The 20,973-nt window shown below is 42.8% G+C and overlaps 1 protein-coding gene across 1 annotated transcript in view; it reads right to left on the reverse strand.

Moving 5' to 3' along the window:
* Positions 1-7,195: 7,195 nt before the first annotated feature.
* Ttc8 (tetratricopeptide repeat domain 8) overlaps positions 7,196-20,973 on the reverse strand; it is a 51,617-nt gene continuing 37,839 nt past the window's right edge. Inside the window, exons 10-14 of the mRNA XM_075947945.1 lie at positions 15,011-15,150; positions 13,440-13,614; positions 13,016-13,138; positions 10,443-10,526; positions 7,196-7,915 (exon numbers count right to left, since the gene is read on the reverse strand). Coding sequence (XP_075804060.1) covers positions 7,799-7,915; positions 10,443-10,526; positions 13,016-13,138; positions 13,440-13,614; positions 15,011-15,150 — 639 coding nt within the window. The 3' untranslated portion in view covers positions 7,196-7,798. The remainder of the gene's footprint in view (positions 7,916-10,442; positions 10,527-13,015; positions 13,139-13,439; positions 13,615-15,010; positions 15,151-20,973) is intronic.

The raw sequence follows: 20,973 nt of genomic DNA on the forward strand, positions 1-20,973 counted from the left end.
ACAAATAAGGTGAAATGAAATTACTGGGCACGTAACATGGTATCGCAGTTTGATTTCTCTTGCTGTGGTAAAACACCATGACCAAAGCAAACTGAGAGAAGTTTAAGTTTCACATCTCTATCACAGCCTCCACCTCGGAGGGAAGCCAAGGTAGGAACTCAAGGAGGGCACGAACACGGGGCCGGTCCTGAGCAAAAGCCACAGAGGAACACTTTACTTTCTCGCCATGGATTGTTTGGCTTGCTTTCTTACACCCCCCAGGACCATTTGCCCAAGAGTGGCGTCACCAACAGCGACTAGGCTTTCTATACCAATCACTTAATCACGACAACACCCCTAGAGACCAACTGGATGAAGAGATTTTTCAACTGAGGCTCCCTCTTCCCAGCTTGTATCAAGTGAACAAAAAACAAATAAATGAAACAAACAAATTAGCACATGGTAAATGCAATGTCTAAGGGTCTTGAATAATATAGGGCAAGGGTATCGATAGCAAATATAGCCTTCAACTGAGTATGCCTCTTACATAACAAGAAAAGGCACTATTCTGGTAGTGCAAGGGCTTACATAACGTCCAGTCAGGGCAGACGCTGATAGAAATGTTTTCTGACTCTTCTCTGGGGTCGCAGCTACTTAACTCTGTCGTGCAGCCCTAGCACACACCACCCTGTGACAGAATGAGATTAGTGTTGTGCAGCCAGTGACTTTGCTGTCCCCATTAGCTGTGGCCAGAGGGTAGGAACAGGGACATGCTGGAAAAGCGTGCGTTGGAGTCAGGGGCTGTATCACTTCCACATACAGGTCTGCTCCAGATGGCAGACTGATACACACATTTAATCACATGAATATCAATTATCCCCGTATTAAAGCTGAGAAGAGATTTTAATTTTCCTGAGTGGTATTTATGGAGCGACCTTCAGTTTATCTCCAGATAAACACCTAATTTCAAAAGAAGGAAAATGATTCTCTCCACCACCCACACCTACTCAAGGTACACACACACACACACACACACACACACACACCCTCAAAGGTGTCATCTGCCTGGCACCATGTGGGCAGCAATAGATGTGGGAACTAAGCCAGCGTAGAAAGTGTCTCCAAACACTTACTCATCCTCCCACCGCCTTCCAAAAACACTGTGTTGAGTTTACAGCTTTGAAAATGTAATTAACACTTTTACTTACGGAGAGTGGATCCTGCGAGTTTCAGCAGGCTACACTAGAAACAGCCTCAATTCTCAATGGCCTTACTCAAAGGGTAACCCAAGTATACCCAAGTATAGACACTCTCTTTTCAACTCCCAGGAGCCTGGAGACCAATACAGGCTTAGGCCGACCTTTCTTCCTCTTCATCCCCACCCCACTCCATCCCCACCCCACCCACAGACTTAAAAATTAAAGCGCACTGAGGACAGCACTAAGCAGCGCCATGGTGAGAGCTTGGAAGAGTTACTTAGAATTAGATTCTGTCTTAGTTCGGTTTCCATTGTTGTAATAAAGACACCGAGACTGAAAGAATTGGGGGAGGAAAGTGTTTATTTCAGTTTACAATTTCACATGGTGGTCCATCAGGAAAGGAAGCCAGGGCAGGAGATCAAGGTGGAACCCTGGAGACAGGAACTGAAGCAGCGGCCATGGAGGAGTGCTGCTTACTCAACTGTTCCTCATGGCTTGCTCAGACTGCTTTCTCAGCCCATCTGCCCAGGGGTGGCCCCACCCACAGTGGTGTAGGGCGGGGCCTTCCTACATCAATCATTAATGAAGAAAATGAATACAGACTTGCCTTCAGGCAATCTGATGGAGGTATTTTATTAACTGGAGTCTCTTCTATCAGATAACTGTACCTTGTATCACGCTGACAAAAAAACAAAACAAAACAAAAAACCCAACAACAAAAATGCCAAACAAACAAACAAACAAAAAAAACCAAGACAGGTTCTACAACTTTCTGCCATGGTAGAAAGATTTTAAGACTAGATTTACCTAGAGTTGTGTCTTTACAAGGAATGCTATATATAGGGGTGGCATGACGCATGGTATCTTGTTCCCAGACCTCTTTCCTATAAGTCTGTCATGGCACCTAAGATCTTACATGAAAACACCAAAGTCTTTTACTTGAAAGGAAGAAGCAAAACTATCATGATTAGACAGTGAGTTGGCAGTCATTATGGAAGGAAGCAGACTGGGCAAATTTTGGTAAGGAAACAGAACAGAAGGTGCTGCTGAGTGGTGCCAGGGTAAGAATCTGGGCCCTGGTGTTCAAGCAAAAGCTGGTTCCCATGTGAGAGAATCAGTTTCACGATGCAACAAAGCCAAAGAAAGAGGCAGACAAACCCGGGATTGCACAGAGTATAATTTATTGGGCACTTAGGTAAAGAAATGTATCTTGAAGCAAGACAGGTGAATTCTCACAAACTGGATCAGAAGAAGGGGGAAGATAGAATGGCCAGCATAAGGCTCCATCCAAGCCAAGTTGGAGCTGGTTTAGCTCCGGCTAATACCAAGGACACAGGACACATTCCTGGTGCTGATGGGTCTAGAATCTTGGTCATAAAACTCTGCAGACTATTTATAGATTCTGGAGAAAGCTAGTCAGAGTCACTCGGCATGGTCATGGTTCCTATAACTCAAAATGGTTTCCTTCGTGTCAAGTTGAAGCCCCACACCTGTGCAAGGGCAAAGGCAGGTAGGGAAGTCCATGGGGCAGAGGGAGATCAGAATTTGTTTCTCTGCCTACAGCTGAAACACATGGACACCACTGGGAAAACACCAGCTAAAACATTGGCCCCTGTCCCAGAGCAGCTGCCGTATATGAGGATGTGGGAAACAGGTTTTTTGTTAAAAAAAAATACACATTTCTTTGGGAGTTAATTGCAAGATCCACATGTTATTTTAAACAGAGAAAGCAGAAGGCTTTAGTTTCAAATTTCATGCATAGAGTGGAGTCTTGGGATGGTGACCTGCACGCCTCAGCTTTTCCCCAGCTCTGTCCTCACCTGCTCCTGCTAGTGAAGGTCACTGTAGACTTTAGAGAGACGCTTTTTAATGAGCTTCAAGGATATAACCCTAGGAAGCCTTGTCATGATCAGAGAACAGTACTAGGAATATGAGTTCTTTGCACTCAAAGGGCCTTGAGGGACTTTTTTTTCTGCTTGGAATTCTATCAGGGACGATCAGATAAAATCAAGCCCACTTCAAAGTTAGGAGAGTCAGAATGAGAAGCTGAGCAACATAGTCCATTTCTATGGCAGACCACCAGCATCATCTACTTCCTTTGCAAACTGATGCACATGTGTAAGGCCCACTGCCTTACTGCATGTAGTATGCCTAAAAGATGGTCAGTATGGCTGAGGAAGAATGTTTCCAAGCACAGGTCTAGGGAGGGAGACCTGGAGAGTTTAATAAACACAACTTTAACCTGGGAACTAAACAGATAACTAGTAGAGTTGTGATATTACAAGCAAGAGGTGCATAACACATGTTAAACACTATTACGATGTTCTTTCTCTAAACATGTCTTACAAAGGACCCAAAGGATGGACTGGAGTCTTTAGCTTAAAGCCCTATTTTCAGGAACCCGAGGTCTGTGTTGGACTTGTACAGGAAGCTTCTCACTGCAGCTGCATTGATAGATAGGTTCTTTAACAGCTACAGGGACACTTGGGTTATCTCTACTTCTTAAGGGAGCCTCATTGGTGACTCAAGGGATTTAGAGGCAAAAGTGCTTTTAGGAACCATTTAGCAAAGCGGTTCTCGACATCTGTCAGAATGACCACAGCCCTGCACATTTACTTTGAATATTATAACAAACACTGTAGGAGTAAATATTAGTATTTTCCTTTTCCACAATTCCCAATGAAATACAGAAACACTGCATGACAAGTCACCCTGCATGTGTAGACAGACAACAATCTTGTTGAGAAAACTGCTTGGTGCAAGCTGTAATTAATGAGGCGCCATCTGTGAGAGGCAAGACTCCCTGCATAAGCTGCGACTATCCAAGCGAAGTTCTTAGGCTTTTTAGCCAGATGGGAAGAGAGAAAAGGGTGTAACAAAGCAGAAATGTGGGGTGAATTATCTGATCAGTAACATATGCTATGTGGTTACATTTTATTTTATTATCTGACATATAGATTCATTTTCACATTCTTCCTAGAAAACTTGGTTTAGAATTTATATCTGACTTTGAATTCTTCCACTTGGTTTGGTAGTTTTGCATTATTAGTCTCTCTCTCTCTCTCTCTCTCTCTCTCTCTCTCTCTCTCTCTCTCTCTCTCTCTCTCTCTCTCGTGTGTGTCTGTGTGTGTCTCTCTGTGTGTGTATCCCCTGCTGTGGAGATCAGAAGACAACTTACAAGAGTCAGCTCTCTCTTCACCCCACATAGATGCCAAGGATGAAGCTCGGGTCTTCAGGCCCCGCAGCAGAGCCATCTCACTTCTCAACTCCTGCTTGATTTTAAATTGCATCAACAGATCAGCTCATACAAACTGCTTGCTTCCTCCCAACTCTGAGTAAAACTCCAACCCCTCTGCTTCCCAGTTCTTGCATGGGTCACAGAGTGAACTCATGACCAGCCCACTCCTGCTATTCAGTTCCCACAGAGTCATATCTGAGTGACTGCTAAACATGTCCACCCATTAGCCGGGCCGAGAACATTTCTCTATAACTCCTCCTGCCATATCTCACCCTTCTCCTCTCTTGTCAAAATCCCAGTGACTCTCCAAGACAGAACACTTCATCCAAAGACTTCCCCCATATGGTCTCAATATATCTTCATGTAAGAAACATTTACAGGCAACTATGACTTCCAATAACTCAGTGCCTATAAAAAACACCATGCCATGTCAGTTAACTTGCAGATCTGAACACTTTTTTAAAAATGTGTATCTATGCCTCTGTGTGTCGGCAAAGGCCAGAAAGGATGTTGTGTTGTGCTGCCTGGAGCTGAGTTATGAGCAGGTGGAAGCTTCTGATGTGGGTACTAGGAACCAAACTTGGGTTCTCAGGAAGGTGCTCTTAACTGCCGAGCCACCTCTCCAGTCTAAATAGCTGAAGAATTTTTAAGCATATCTATTTAAGGATAATCTGCATATACTAAAGCTGACTTTTGGTAAGGGCACAATTTCCTTGAAAAACTAAAGCAATTTTAATGAGACATAACTGACCTATAATAAAGTGCATGTAAATATATATTTGTAAATTTTATACATACATTCATAAAGTACACAATATGGTAAGATGGATATATGTATGTATATATTGATAAAGCTGTTACCACCATCAAGGCAATAAATATGTCCATCACAAGGTTTTTCTACGTGTCTCCCTGTAAGCAACAGTTATTAGGATGCACTTTCTAGAACTTTACATAAGGGGGAGCGCCAGCACATGCTCTCTTTCTTGTTTGGGTCTTGTTTGTTTGTTTGTTTTTTGCTCAAAGCTTATGTGGTTTGAATGTAATTGGCCCACATAAACTCATAGGGAGTGGCACTATTAGGAGGTGTGGCTTTGTTGGAGTGGGTATGGCCTTGTTGGAGGAAGTGTGTCATTGTGGGACAGGCTTTGAGGTCTCCTATATGCTCAAGCCATGCTCAGTTTTTCAGACCACTTCCTGTTACCTGGAGGTCAAAATGTAGAACTCTGAGCTCCTTTTCCAGCACCACAGATGTCTGCCTGCACACCACCATGTCACACCATGATCATAATGAACTAAACCTCTGAAAATGTAAGCCATCTCAATTAAATGTTTCCCGTTGTAAGAGTTGCCATGGTCATGGTGTCTCTTCACGTCAACAGAAACCCTAACTAAGACAACGGCATTCTCTGATATTCACTCACGTTAATGTGCTTCAGCAACAATTCGTTCCTTCTTAAAGCCAAATAGTATTCCACTGTATGGTTGTATCAGTTTATCCACTGACCTGTTAATAGGCATTTGGGTTGTTACCAGTTTGGGGTTATTACAAATAAAGTTGCTATGAACATTCACACCCAAGTCTGTTAAGTGAACATTTTAAAGTTCCAACTGTTTATATGATAACCAGAACTCAGTCTTATCCATTTAAGTTTCAGCTATTCTAATTTAGTTTTTAATTACATTTTCTTCATGACTAATGATATGAGCATATTTTCCTTTATTACTTTTTTTTAAAAAAAAACTATCTTTTCTCTTTTTACATATGAATCCCAGTTCCCACTCCCTCCCCCTCCTCACGCTCCCTCCCCCTTCCACCTACACTCTACCCCCCTCCCCCGGGCCATCTACTCCTCAGAGAGGGTAAGACTTCCCTTTGGGAGTCAACAAAGTCTAGCACATTACTTTGAGGCAGGACCAAGGCCCTCCCCACTATATCTAGGCTGAGTAAGGCATCCCTCCAAATGGGTTCCAAAAAGCCAGTTCAAGCAGCAGGGATAAATCCTGGTTGAGATGAGAATCTTTTTGTGTGGATATTTGCCACATATAATATGCCATTTCTGGTGAGGTTTCCATTTACTTTATGGTTGAGATAGTGTCATGCTGTGTAGCTCAGGCTAGCCTCAAACTGCCCCCCTACCTCCTCAGTGTTTACTGGCATGCACCATCATCTCCAGCCTTTTTACATGTTTTGAATTTCATTCTCAATGAAAGTCATTTATAAACTACATACTGCCCTTAAGAATATTTCCTCCCAGTCAATGGTTTATTTTTCTATGCTTAGTAATGCCTTTGGAAGCATGATAGGCCTAAAGGTCCAAGAATTCAAATTTATGAATCTTTTTCTTTCTTTTTTTTTTTTGATTTTATGATTCTAGAGTTTCAGCTAAGAAATCACTGTGTGGTACAAATTTACACATGTTATTTCTTCTAAACATCTATATATACATACACATATATATATGCATATACACATATATAAGTATATATACATGTATATATATATATAGAGAGAGAGAGAGAGAAATGGAGAGAGGGAGGGAGGGAGGGAGGGAGGGAGGGAGGGAGGGAGGGAGGAACAGAGGGAGGGAAAAAAAGTTTGTCCATAACTCATAACTTGTTTTGAGTTAACTTTTGTCAAGATGTGAGCCAGTGGGCATCTGGGGCACACATTAGCTAGTTACATCATTTCAAGTAAACTTAAGATAACAGTTTGATATATAAGGTTAATGGGCTTCTAAAACTAATTTGTATCATCAGAGATAAATGAAATAAAAACTCATGCAAAGTGAAAAAATGTTTTTATATACACAAGTTGAGTCAGTTTCAGAGAAACAAATATTTTATGTTTTCTCTAAAGTGTGGCCTCTAGATTTTACTTAGAAACTTAAACTACTAGATGTACAGATGACATGAAAGTGACTGTGACACTGGATCGGGGACAAAGGGAATAATGGGGTGAGGAGCATATGGCTGAAATGCTCCCCACATACATGACATAATTGTTCGACAGCGTCTGTATCTAACAATGAATGAAAAGCAAAACCAGGAAATACTTAAATCTTTCTTTTAAAATATTACCTTATAAAACAACAAACTTCTTAAGGTAGGTTCTGGTTTATAGTATTTTTGTTTGTTTCAAAAGAGGGTTTCTCTGGCTTCCCTGGAACTCACTCTGTAGACCAGGCTGGCCTAGAACTCAGAGATCCGCCTGCCTCTGCCTCCCAAGAGCTGGGATTAAGGGTGTGCGCCACCACCGCCAGGCTTGGTTTACATTCTATGCTACCTTCTTAGGTCTGCATGACATTATGGCTACAAATGTGTACATTGTTCTCTCCTGTGCACTGGCCCTTTGTGGAGATGTATTTGGTCTGAGGACTGATCAGATCATAGCAAAGTGCTGCTTTAACTGCTTGATTAAGTGCTGTGTGTCCACGTGCTCTGGAAATGCCGCTTCAGACTTCTGAGCTGCAACATAGCTTCTCTGAAGATCTCCAATCTGTAGGAAATACCAGATCAGGAACAGAATAAGATCTACGTATTGGAAAGATGTCAAGAGTTCTCAAAAGTAAATTATTCAGTTTAGAATTATCTAAATTTTAAGTCCATCATAAATAATGAGGTAAATAAAATTATATAAGTAACATATGTTCCATTATAGTTGTTTAGTTATGAATCAGAAACACGTGTTTTCTCTCTCTGTTGCTAAGAGCACAGTAAGTATAAAAAAAACAAGGGCATTTGCAAAGACTCAGGCCTGTATAGCTATAATAAATGAAACATCCAACAGAGACATTTGATTAGCATAGTATCTCTTAGGCAGAAAATTTAAATAAAATATATTAACTTAAGATATAAAGGCCAGGCACTGGTAGCACACAGCTTTAATCCCAGGACTCAGGAGACAAAGACAGGAAGATCTCTGTGAGCTCAAGGCCAGCCTCATCTACAGAGCGAGTTCCAGGACAGTCAGAGAAACCCTGTTCCAAAAAAGATAAAGAAAAAAAAAAAGACGGGGTGAGGGTAACTGGAGAGATGGCACAGCAGTTAAGAGCACTGGCCGCCCTTCCAGAGGATCTGGGTTCAATTCCCAGCACCTACATGGCAGCTCACAACTGTCTGTAACTCAAGTTCTAGGGGATCTGATACTCTCATACCAATGCACATAAAATAAAATTAAATAAATTGTTTTTAAAAGATATAAATTATGTTCTGAGGGGTTCTAAGTGATACTAAACACAATAATGCACGGCAGATACTGGTTTTTAAGTTTATAAAGGGTATCTCTAATGTTCAATGAACTCTGTTTATGTCCAGTACCAAAGAAAAATAATCTGCCTTCATTCATGCATGCACTTCTAAAAAGACAGAAAATTTTTAGTATGTGCACAAAAAATCTAGATGATTCAACTTTGATAGATTTTTAATAACATATATATGTATGTATTTTATATTTAAATGGTTTCCTTTTAAAATCATAATATTGTCAACATTATTATAATATATCAAAACATTGCCAACATTACTCATATTTTATAATATTTTTCTGAACTATCTTATAAGAATAAGAATCATAAAGGTACACTGATCCTCAGGTGAGCTGGCCTTCCTATAAAAAGTGTCTGTGCCTTTAACTAAGTGGCAGCACGGCACAGTGCAAGATGGAAGGGCATCATAGGAGCTGGGCTTCAGTCTGGAATCTCACGTTGCTAGGTGGCTTTAGGGTGTGTCTTTGTTTTGCTTCAGGTTTATGTTTTATCATTTTTAATTATGTATAGGTGTGAGTGCATGTGGGTATGTGGATGTGTGTGCAGGTGCTGCCAAAGCTAGAGATGCAGAATCTCCAGGAGCTGGAGCTGCAGGTGTTTGTGACCTGCCGTGGGTGCTGGGAACCAAATTCTGGTCCTTTGAAAGACCATCAAGTGCTCTTAATCACTGACTCATCCCCAAAGACCCCTGCTGTTTGGGTTTTATTGCAACTGGATCTTGTTGGTCTAACCTTGAACTAGGGACCCTCCTGCCTTAGCTTCCTGTGCCCAGTGTTTTACAGCCTCCACAGCAGTCCTATGGATGCCTTGTAACCTCTGTGAGCCTCAGGTTCCATGAAAATGCAAGCATCAAGAAGCAGTTTTCATCTGCTTCATTTTTTGCTATGTCTTCTATGCTAACAACAGGGCCTAGAACACAGAGAAGCTCAGCAAAGAAACCTTGATGGGGTTTTGCGGAGAATTCAAGAAGGTAAGTAAAGCAGCGGCAACAGAAGCTGGTATCTAGTAGCTGTTCCCCAAATTGTAATATGAGTGGGAGCTTTTTCTATTTTCAAAACAGACACATGGATAATTTCGTGATCATGTTATAAAGATACAGTGCTTATGTCTTTAGTAAATAAAACCCTGTACTTATATCACAAACATTTTGAACTGTTTCTTAATCCTCAAGACAGACTTACTTTTCAAGGGTAAAAATGCTGAGATGCTTTGGTGCCCTGGCTTGCTTGTCTGTGTTTTATGAAAATAGCTCACTCTTTCTGTTGACTTCTGGATATTAACTGATTGGCAACAGAATATTAACAGCTACCTTCTCCCCGTATTGCTCATAACAAAACAGCATTCACTACCAGCCTTAATTCACAACAATCCTGAGAAAGGTGTGGTGGAAATATGATCTGCAGATAATGGACAAGATTCCTTTGCTGTAAAAGTCTATTATAAATCCTTCTTGGGCCAGGAATTATCTAACAAGTGTTCTTTAGTGATTAAATGTGGTATTTCAAAATGTAAGAGATTTCTTCTGCAATTTATAGTGGTGTTTTAGTCAATACCCAGTGATAAAGTTTATTACATAATCTCCTGAAGTGAAGATATTTGTGATAAAAAATTTTAAAAAGTCATTTCTTTCAGATTGAAAATAATCAACCTTCTGTTCAGAAAGATAAGGTTTAAAATGTATTCATTCAATCTGTATTTTTTTAAACCAAGAAAGATCAAGAATGTGTCAGATGATAAATTAATAAAGGAAGAAAATACCTTATCAGAGATGGTTGCAAAATTAAAATGTGGCTCATACATATGGGGCGCTAAAGAGGATGCCGTCTGTAAGAGCGCTCTTGCCTGTGGGGAAGAAACGAAGAGAAGGCAGCCATATGATCGCATGTTAGACTATAGCTATGACTTCTTTAGGTTAAAACAAAACTTACCTGGGACAGGAACTTAAAACAATCCCACGGAAAATACAAATGACATTCCTCAGGAAGTGCAATGATGTAACAAAATATAGCTTACTCTGGACAGCCTGGCGAAATTATGTTAGTGATCCATACTTCAAAAGAGGAAATAAGAGACTTGAATAGGGTAGATGGAAGTTATTTAAGAACCGCTGCCTCTTCGAGGCCAGCCTGGTCTATAAGAGCTAGTTCCAGGACAGGAACCAAAAGCTATGGAGAAACCCTGTCTCGAAAAAAAAAAAAAATTCCAAAAAAAAAAAAAGACCCGCTGCCTCATAAAGTTAGCATTTCAGCATGATATATAATTTGAAATACGATCTTCTCAAAGCTTAAAAAAAAAGGTCTTCTTGATTTAAGCTTTTTCGTTGGAGATCAACTTAGGCGGCTTTAACAGTCTGTTCCCTCATAACAACTTGACATCAATACATTTCACAGTCATTTCAAAGTTCAAAGTTGTGTGTTGGATGAGATGGAGCAAACATTCACGACCCTGCTGATCAGTCTGCTAAGTGAAACAGCAACAGGAAGTGGCAAGCTTTCTCTAAAGTACTGTCCTAGTCAGGGTTCCTATTGTGATGAAACACCATGACTGAAAGCGAGCTGAGGAGGAAAGGGCTTATTTGGCTTACACTTTTGCATTGCAGTCCACTACTGAAGGAAGCTAGGACAGGAACTCAAACAGGGCAGGAACCTGGAGGCAGGAGCTGATGCAGAGGCCTTGGAGGGGTGTTGCTTATGAGCTTGCTCCTCATGGTTTTCTTATAGAATCCAGGACCACTAGCCCAGGGATGGCACCACCCACCATGGGCTGGGCCTTCCCATATCAACCACTAATTAAGAAATTACTCTACGGCTTGATTTTTATGGAGGCATTTTGTCAACTGAGGCTCCCTCCTTTCCAAAGCCTCTCCCTTGTGTCAGGTTGGTATGGACTAGCCAACAAAAGTACTCAAAGCATGAAACAGGCTACATTTCACACAATCATGTTTTGCACAGACCATGTTTTGTATAACAGGAGATGGTAATGTGTGTACCACAGTTCATACCATGCCACTAAACAACCCCCCGCCGCAACCCAAAGACCCTGAGAACAAATTCATGCATCATTTTTTTTGAAATGGAAAAAAGGACACCAACTTATATAAGACAGTAGATACTAGATTTTACTATAAAATGGGGGACATAAAACTTTTCAACACATCTGAAATCATATGGACACACACACGCCTCACAGTACTGAGGTACACATGCAGGCTGCAGTGGCTTTTTAAGTGGGTGCTGGGGATCTGAACTCAAGTTCTCAAGCTAGTGTGACAAGCACTTTACTGACTGAGCCATGTCCCCGGCCCCTTCAGCAACACTGCCTTAGACTTCCCATATGCCAGGTGCTGTTTCTGGTGCTGAGAACGCAGAAGTTACATAACAGACGCGGTCCCTGCTTTCAACAGCCAGCAGTCTGCTCCACATACCAATAGCTAGATAGCTAGTAAAACAAGAAAAAGGAAACACCACAAGATGTGCGAGGCCTCCAGGGCTTTTCTTAGACCGATGCTGGGTTTTTCCAAGGAGATGACACTTAAGGCTCATGTGACGAAAAGAAACTTGTCACGGCAAGATCTGGAGCACTGCAAAGGCCCGAAGGGAGACAAAGCCCTGTGTGTCTGTAGAGCGGTGGGATTGCTCATGCACCTAAAGCCGGTGAGAAAGGAGCACACGGATATAGTCTCCAAGGTAGGGACCAGAATGTAGGGCCTGCACAGGCCAGGCCAGGACGCCTGGGCTTTAGTCCAAATGGAAAGAGAAGGAACTGGGGGGTTTTTAAAAAGCACTAATAAAATGATAGTTTTATAACAAAATCCATTAGGTTCCTCAGAGGAGGATGCGCTGCTGCCTTATTCACTCATCATTAAGTCGCTCGGTAGTCTCCCTTGTAGGGGGTGTGGGGGCGGTGGCTTAGTCAGTAAAGTGCCCACCGGGTGTGTGTGTGTGTGTGTGTGTGCAGGAAAGAGATGAACGTGGGGTAGAGAAGAGGGACCACACCAAGCTAGGGGTGACAGGATTGCCAAAGAGTGTGGGTGCAGGAGTACCAGAGAGGGGAAAAAAGAAAAGGGGTTGAAAGGGGGCTGCTAGGGCCCTGGCAGGAGCAGCTACATCACAGGTGGGAGAAGAACATGGAGGTGTACGTTATTCCAATAAATCAGATGTTCAGTTTTGGCCGCAGAGAAGTGAAGTGACGGGCCCAAAGCCACACAGCTGGTAATAATGGAGCTGGGATTAAGAACCAGGCCTGTTGGACCCTAGAGCTATTTTAAAAGTGTAACAGATAACGAGGGCTAAGTGTCCCAGCTTTCCTCTGAGGAAATGCACCTCTCTGACCTGTTCAACGTGGCCTTTCCGCATCTCCAGCACGGCCAGGTTGTTGTAGGCCTCCGCATGGTGGTTGTTGTGGACCAGGGCCAGCCGGAAGCACTGATGGGCCAAGTTTGTGTCTCCTATCCCCTGAAAGGAAAAGTGCACATGCACACATGAAGCCACAGGCTCCCCACGCCACACCCCCCCTCATTTGGAATATAAATCTCCCCAGCTGCATAGAGAAAACCAGCACCAATCACAGCGGGGAGGTGGGAGTTCTGTGCATGAATTTAACTTGAGGATATAAAATGACGAAAAGCTCCAAATTGTCAGCTGGATTTATTATGTCTGAGAATTTCTTCACATGAACATATGGTGACTTTGTCCTTAACAGGAAATGCACACGCATGCACCACATAGACATACACGCAACACACACAAAACATACCACAGCAATGTGCCCCAGGTTGTACCAGACGTCAGCTGCCTCTTCTTCATTTTCCGCCAGGGAAAGGGCACGCTCAAACGAGGTCAGAGTCATATCATACTGCTGGGCGTAGAAGCAGCACAGCCCCAGGTTGTTGAAAAGCTGGCAGTTATAAACTCCCATCTGCAAGAGGCGTCTTTCCAAAGAGGAGCACAAAGTTGCTGTTAGACTACCTTTACCAACGTTGTTAGAAGTCAATTCATTTAATAATTTTGGGACCCCTGGTGAACATTGACACAAGCATATCAATAAATGTTTTAAACAATGCTTATAACTTGTCATAGGGCACGTGTCCAGGGACAAGGTAGGGAAAGTGGTTTGTTTTGTTTTGTTTTCTCCCTGCAAAAGCTTTATTAGAAAGAAAGGAGAAGTGGTCACATAAGTTCATACATGTTACTTCAGAGGCCTCAGTACCTGCAAGGAATTCCCTGACGCCTGCTCCAACCTGCGGAGTGTGCTCCATGCTTACCACCAAGCCTTCAGTAGTGCCCTGGATTCTGCCGTGTACTGTGTGGTACAGGTGTGCTACAGGGCTCACTCCAGGGAACCTCTGCCACGAAAGGTGTGACTGGAGTGGGTCTCTGTGCTCCGCACTCAGCTGTCCCAAGGAAGCTCAAGAGCCCTGCTTTGCTTCTATGCATCATTAATCCGACAGCGCTCAGACACACAAACGAAAAGCCAGCCTGGCCGCTTGAGAAGCCCGTGACCCACTTTAGGGGTGGGGAGGATGGCCAGCTGTACACGTGCGGGGCGGCATCTGTTTATTTTATGCTTCCAGCATGTGTTTAGAAAAGCTTGTCAGCTGCCAGTCCGTCCCTGTATATTATAAGGGCTGAAACCACCAGGTGAAAGTGAATTTTAGGGGCCATTGGTATGGCTTGGTTGGTAAAGGCACCTGTGTCCAAGCCTGACAACCCGAGTTTGATCCCAGGGACTGGGGTAGTAGAAGGAGAGCCCCGGAAGGAAGGGAGCTAGTTTTCACAAGCAAGCCCGTGCAGTACGCACCCCTCCCTGACATGCACAGATAAACAGTGAACGTAATGATCAAAAAGTGTAGCTTAGAAGCCACATAAGGGACAAAATAAGAATGTGCTCAAAACAGAACCAGACTATAATATACTTGGGAAAAGCTGAAAATGTCTCACAGAACAGGTGACCCTGTCTCAAGTCCTCGTTAAGGTTCAGAACACAGAGCACCTGCAAACCTTCCTGCTCCAGGCTCCCTGCCTTTAGGTTTGTGGTAGTAAGGGGCAGTGGCAGCAAGAACTATTTCAAGAAGCTCTTTAGCCTCTTGACAACTAGCATAAACTCACACAGAGCTAAAATGAAAACTTGGCCACACAGGTTTGTTTTTCCAGGATGCCAGCCTGCACACCCGCAAAGTACCGAATACCACTTTAACCTCAGGAAGCAGCCAAGAGACGCAGTTCTTAGATTTATACACATGTGGCCTTTCTAGCATTTCTCTACGTTTTCATTCCATCCCTGTACTGTCTCACTGACTTTGGCTGCAGGCGCAATGTAACGCCCACCTGTAAAAGCGGAGCGCAATCTCTGGCTGGTCAGAATAAAAGTGGTTGCTTCCGATGCAGGCGATGGCTTCCACGTGAGTATTGTCTTGTTTCAGAACTTCTTTGTAGTACTCCGCCGCAGAGGAACTATTGTTCATTTCCTAGTCCCCATCCAGACAGAAGAGCAACGTTTTATTAACACTGGACAAGAAGCTGCTTTTTTTTTTCTGACTAAGTTCGTTCATTCAACAGTATTTATTTCAAGCCTGCCATATGTCAGACTCTGTTCTAGACAGTAGGGACGAAATACGAACAAAAACATGAAGTCATCGTCCCCAAGGAGATGACAGCTGGGGGGAAGACAAACAAGTGAGTCAGTGTAATGTCAGGGAAGGATGAGCCATGGAAAGAAACGGGGTAGGGTGAGGGGAGAGCGAAAGGGAGGCAGGGGCTGCTTGTTCTCAGTCACCTTGGAAGAAGCCCTGTCTAACAGAGCTATAAATGAAGAGAAGTGTTGGAGCCAGCATGTGGGGGCCGGGGGGAGGGGGCAGTTTCATTTGGCAGAGAGACCAAAGCACACAGTCCTAAAATGAAAACACTTAGAAGAAACATTTTCAAGTGAGCCTGGAGAAGGGGCAGCCAGGACCTGTTGAGGCATTGTGAAGAGCCTCAGACTCCATACTAAGTTGAGAGCCATCAGGGGATTAGAAACAGCAGCATGTCCCAAACAAGCTGCCTCGTGTTTAAGGAGTTGCCCGGTGGCTGACTACAGGCTGTACTAAGCAAGAAGAGAAGGCCAAAGAAAGACCAGATCTAGGAATGAATCGAAAGCCACCCAGACCTAGTTTAGAAACACATACATAGGTTAAAAAAAAAAAGAGCCTTCTGCAGTTGCTGTATTCATTTGTAAAACACTAGTAATCACAAATATTGTCTCTAATTGTTCCAACCTACAAAAGAAATCAAGTCTGCAAAAAGAAGTGTGCACAAAATGACCTTTATTAGGAGAGAAAGCATTTTGATGAGGAATAGTCACCATAGGCCCCAAAGTAGGGGAGCATCAGGAGAGATTTCATCAAGGGAGAACTTCAATTCCCAAAATGGAGCTTCATCAGGTGAGATGCCCACCATGCTCAGCCTGAGGGTCCTGAAGGAGAAGGACCTTCAAGGACAAGGGTGGTCGCTGCCTCTTGCAGGTTCTTGGGATGAGGTGGGGCAAGCTCCATACCAGGCTCTAACCTGGCCTGGCCTACCTTCCATGGGTCACAGAAAGGGAGGCGCTAGGTAAAACTACACAATTCAAGGCTGTCCTAAGTCCAAGGACCGGGGCTGGGTTTGTTCATAGCTCTAAGTGAAAGGGAGAGAACTGAATTCATTCTAAGTGCTGGAAAAATCACAGCACATTTTGTCAGCTCTGTCCCAGAGCCAAGAGGGGTGTGGCCTGAGTTCCAGGATGGGGCAGTTAGCAGGTCTATGACATAATACTAGTTTTATTAAATTTGAGGCATATTCTCAGCATGTTGTCCAGTCTGGACTTGAGCCCGAGCTTAAGCTATCCTCCTCCCTTAGCTGCCTGAGTAGGTGAACTGCAGGCAGATGTGACCACATCTGGCTCAACAAATATTGTTAATGAAGGTACCACCTCTTACATCTACCTCAAGGACCAGTCCATCCTCCAGAAAGCTTTCCTTATGTCCAACTTCACACAGATCTCTTCTGCCTCTCAAGCTACATGACACCCATTATCACTCACACACTTGGTCTTACCACAGGAGGACTCTTATTAATGTAAGATCTGAACCATTTTTTAAATCAAATCCAAAAGACCCTGCCAACTGCAAGAAGCACCACACACTGCTTCTTTAAACACAGAACTAGTATTTGGTACAAGACTCACTTGACCAGGCTTGTACTCCAGACCACATTTGCATCTTTATACACAGAAAGAAGTATGTAAAGTAAGTTCTTTCACACACAGTCAAATTCTTCCAAGTCCCCGTTTCACTTGGTCATCCGTGTACTGTCTGTGCACTCAGTGCTTTGCTCTTTAAATTTTATTAATAACTTTATATGTCTGTGGGATACAATGAGCAGCCTTGACAGGCACATAGTATAGAATGAAAGTATCTAGCTATTACCCATGTCTGTAGCCTCACCTACTTCTCATCTTTGAGATGAAGAGGGTTGAGATCCACTACAATGCTCCCCACCACTGCTCCCCACCACTGCTCAGGATTCCCGTGCAAGCTCCTGCTTTGGGAGGCTGATGCCTGTGCTTTCTGGATTTAACCAGCAGGTGTCAACAAAAGCTTTCAGGCAACAATCAGAAGTAATTACCATCTTCACCATGTTGGTTAATTGGAATAATCGCCAGGTTTTCACAGGGCTGCAGATGAGGAAAACTACATAACAGCTGTTACTTGGCTACAAGGAGCAAAAGAAAAATGTGGTATATATAAACACAATGGAATACTATTCAGCCATTAAGAAGACAAAGTTATGTCATTTGCAGGAAAATTGATAAAACTGGAGGTCATTGATGTTAAGGAAAAAAAGCCAGGCTCAGAAAGATAAGTATGTTTTCTCTCAAGAAAAAAAAAAGACTTGAAACATAAAAGTAGAGAGATGACTGGGGGAAGGAGGAGGGAGGACACAAGACAGCGAGGAGGTGGTAAATAAGATCAAAGTACATGAACCCCATTACTTTGTACAACTACAACATGGTAATGCAAGGAAAGACGCACCCCGATGTCAGAGATGTTCAAATATGGAAAAGGGGTCTTGTGAGTCTATACGCATATGTGCGTGCATGTGTTTTATTATGCGTATAGATGGGTGTGTACATGTATGGACATGCATGTGGAGGCCATGTGTCAACCTTGGCTGTCACTCTTCAACGACCAGCCAGTTTGAATTTTGCGACAGGGCAACTCACTGGCCTGCAATATAACTCCCAGTTGGGTTAGGCTGCAGGTGCTTGAAGACCAAGTGCCACTGATGCATGGTTCTCAGTGAAGTGGCCAAGGGCCAGCCAGAGCACTTTTTCATTCTTGTGTGTGACATTATTTGTGCACTAATTTGTCTGTGTGTGTGTGTGGAGGCTGGATGCCAATGCTGGGTGACTTCCCCTATTGCTCACCCTATTTTCTTTTAAGAACGGGTTTCTCACTGAAATTAGAGCTCATTAGCTAGACTGGCTGGCCATTGGGTTCCAGGAATCTTCCTGTCCCAACCTCCCCAGTGCTGGGGTTACACGTGCACACCACCACATTTGGCCCTTTTTTCTGTAGGTTCTGAGGACTGACCTTGAGCCAGGCAAGCACATTCTTAACTGAGAGTTATCACACCAGCCCATTGTGTGTTTGTATTTCCTCACCAAAACATGTCACATTCTCATAAACTACCCAGTTCCTTTTCAGCGAACCTTGGTTTCTTTACATTTTTTAATCAAAAGAACAAGATATAAAACATCTCTGCATAGCTGTACACTCTACTAGAGGGAAATTCCCAAAGTAAAAGTTCCCCCCAAAGAACCTGGTTCAACCTCTCCTTGGTGACTATAAAAGCTTCCCGGTGGGCTGCATCAACCATGTATCAACCGTCAACAGTGCTCACACATGGAATTTGTTTCTTCACACCCTTGGGAGCCTAGGTTCTGTGGAACTTTTTCACCTCTGCCAGTCCAATCAACTCGGAAGTGGCCTATGGCTGGTTTAGCTTTTAACTCTTTAATTCTGACAGAGATGGGGCACTTAACAAATGAGACATCACACTTGCTTTTTCTGTGAGTTGCCAATGTGTGTCCCGTGTCTATTTTCTTAGCTAGCCTGCCTTTGGCCCTCTATCACTGGCATTCTGTGCTGCTGTTGCAGAATAGCACAGGGAGAATAATCTATAGTGAACAGAAAGGTGTTCAGCTATGTTTCGGAGGCTGCTGAGCCCAAGATCCAGAGGTGGCATCTGGCGCGGCCACCACACCTACCGGACTCTCACCTGCCATCTACCTCAGGCACGGCAGGCATTTTCCTGGGTGATATCCTAACCTTTTAAGTTTGATTTTATTTAATTTTTTTCTACATAGGATTATTTTTTGAGCTCATAGGGTTCTGCTTGCCTCTCCCTCCCCAGTGCTGGGATTAAAGGCGTGCACCGCTGTGCTTGGCTTTGGTATATAGGACATCTATGTAGGGGAATGAACGTTCTCACACATCAGTCTTTACTGTTATGCCTTTATTACTTGGCTTTGGATAAAAAGCTTTTCCTCAGGTAAAAGTGACAGGTGGCTCAGTGGTTAAGAGCACTGGATGCTTTTCCAGAGGCCCTGAGTTCCACTCCCAGCACCCACATGATGGCTCACAAAAGCCCTCTTCTGGCCACAGGCACCAAACATGCGCTGCGGTGCACAGACTTACATCCAGGTAAAACCACCATACACAAAAAAAAATAACTGAATAAATAAAAAGATTTTCCTTATTCTAATTTATACAAATAATCTGCTTATGGTTTTGTTTTGTTTTTTAAATGTTCATGGTTTCTTTGCTGGATGGTTTTAACTCTCAACTTGATACAACCAAGAATCACCCAGGGGGAGAGTCTTAATGAAGACTTATCTAGACCAGGTTAGCCTATGGGATGTCTGTGGGGGCTGTGTTGACTATTAGACCAGATTAGCCTGTGTGATATCTGTGGGGGCTGTGTTGACTATTGCTATAGGGAAGAACCAACACATCATGGGGCTCACCATTCCCTAGGCATGGTGTTCTAAACAGTATGAAAAGAGAAAGCCTATTGAGAACAAGCTAGGTGTGCTTGTTCTCTCTTTGCTCTTAACTAGAGGTGAGATGTGACTAGCTGCTTAAGTTTTTGCCTTGACTTCCCCCTCGGTGATGGGTTTTAATCTAAAATTGTAAGCTGAATAAATCATTTCTTCCCTAAGTTGTTTTCATCAGGATATTTTACAGAATAGTTTCATGTTTTGAAGTTTTAACTCTTTTTTAAAAGTTTAAATCTGAGAGCTAGGGACATGGTTCAGTCAGTAAAATTCTTGTCTCAGAAACACTGAGGACCTGAGTTCAAGGCCCAGAAACCACATTAAAAAGCCAGCTGTGGTGACTTCTGTGTGATTTCAGTGCTGGCAAGGGGAGTCCTGGGGCCTATGGGCCAGCCAGGCAGCAACTAGCCAGGCTACACTAATTGATGAGCCCCAGTTTCAGAAACAAGTGAGATGGCTCCTACGGCCTCACACCAAGGTGACCTCTGGCCTCATAGTACACATATATGTATACACATACACACAGCTTAAATCTGGCTGAAATCATTGTTTTAATACATGAAACATCTGTTCATTTGCTCTAACTTTAAAGTATTTAATTAATATCCAGTAACTCAATCTTTGTCACATCCTAAATTTTCATGTGGAGTCTCTTTTGGTCCTTAAACTTATTCCTGCATCAGAACTGGGTAAATCATAATAGTTCGAGAATAGATCTTAACAGCATATACTTAAAATAACATTTCCTTGTATGTAAATATTGCCTCAAGTGTGCAATAAACTTGATATTAGTTTAAGTGATTTTTAAAGTGGTTATTTCTGAGCCAATTCATGAAATATGAACTATACTTACAGCTGAATTATTTGAAGTAAAATTGCAAATAGCTCAAGGATGTGAATTCTGCAGTGGTTTTGCTCAGAATAGCAAAGGAGCGCATTCAAAATACAAAGGCCTGCGACAGAGATTGATGGGCCATACTTCTTACACATGCCTGAGGCAATTTCCACACACAATAAAGTTGAAAGGCCACTGGAATAACATTTCCAAGATTAGGTTTCTAATTTCAGACTTTTTTTTTTGGCAAAGAATAGTTAAAATGAGGGCCTTTCTACCAAAATGCCTCAAAAAATTTCCAAAGCATCAAAAATTTAATAAAGATGCATATCTTAAGAAAGCATCTGTAAGAAATGCAAGGAAGCAGAGGTTATACAT

Source organism: Microtus pennsylvanicus, chromosome 14, assembly GCF_037038515.1.
Source record: "Microtus pennsylvanicus isolate mMicPen1 chromosome 14, mMicPen1.hap1, whole genome shotgun sequence".
NCBI classification, from domain to species: domain Eukaryota; kingdom Metazoa; phylum Chordata; class Mammalia; order Rodentia; family Cricetidae; genus Microtus; species Microtus pennsylvanicus.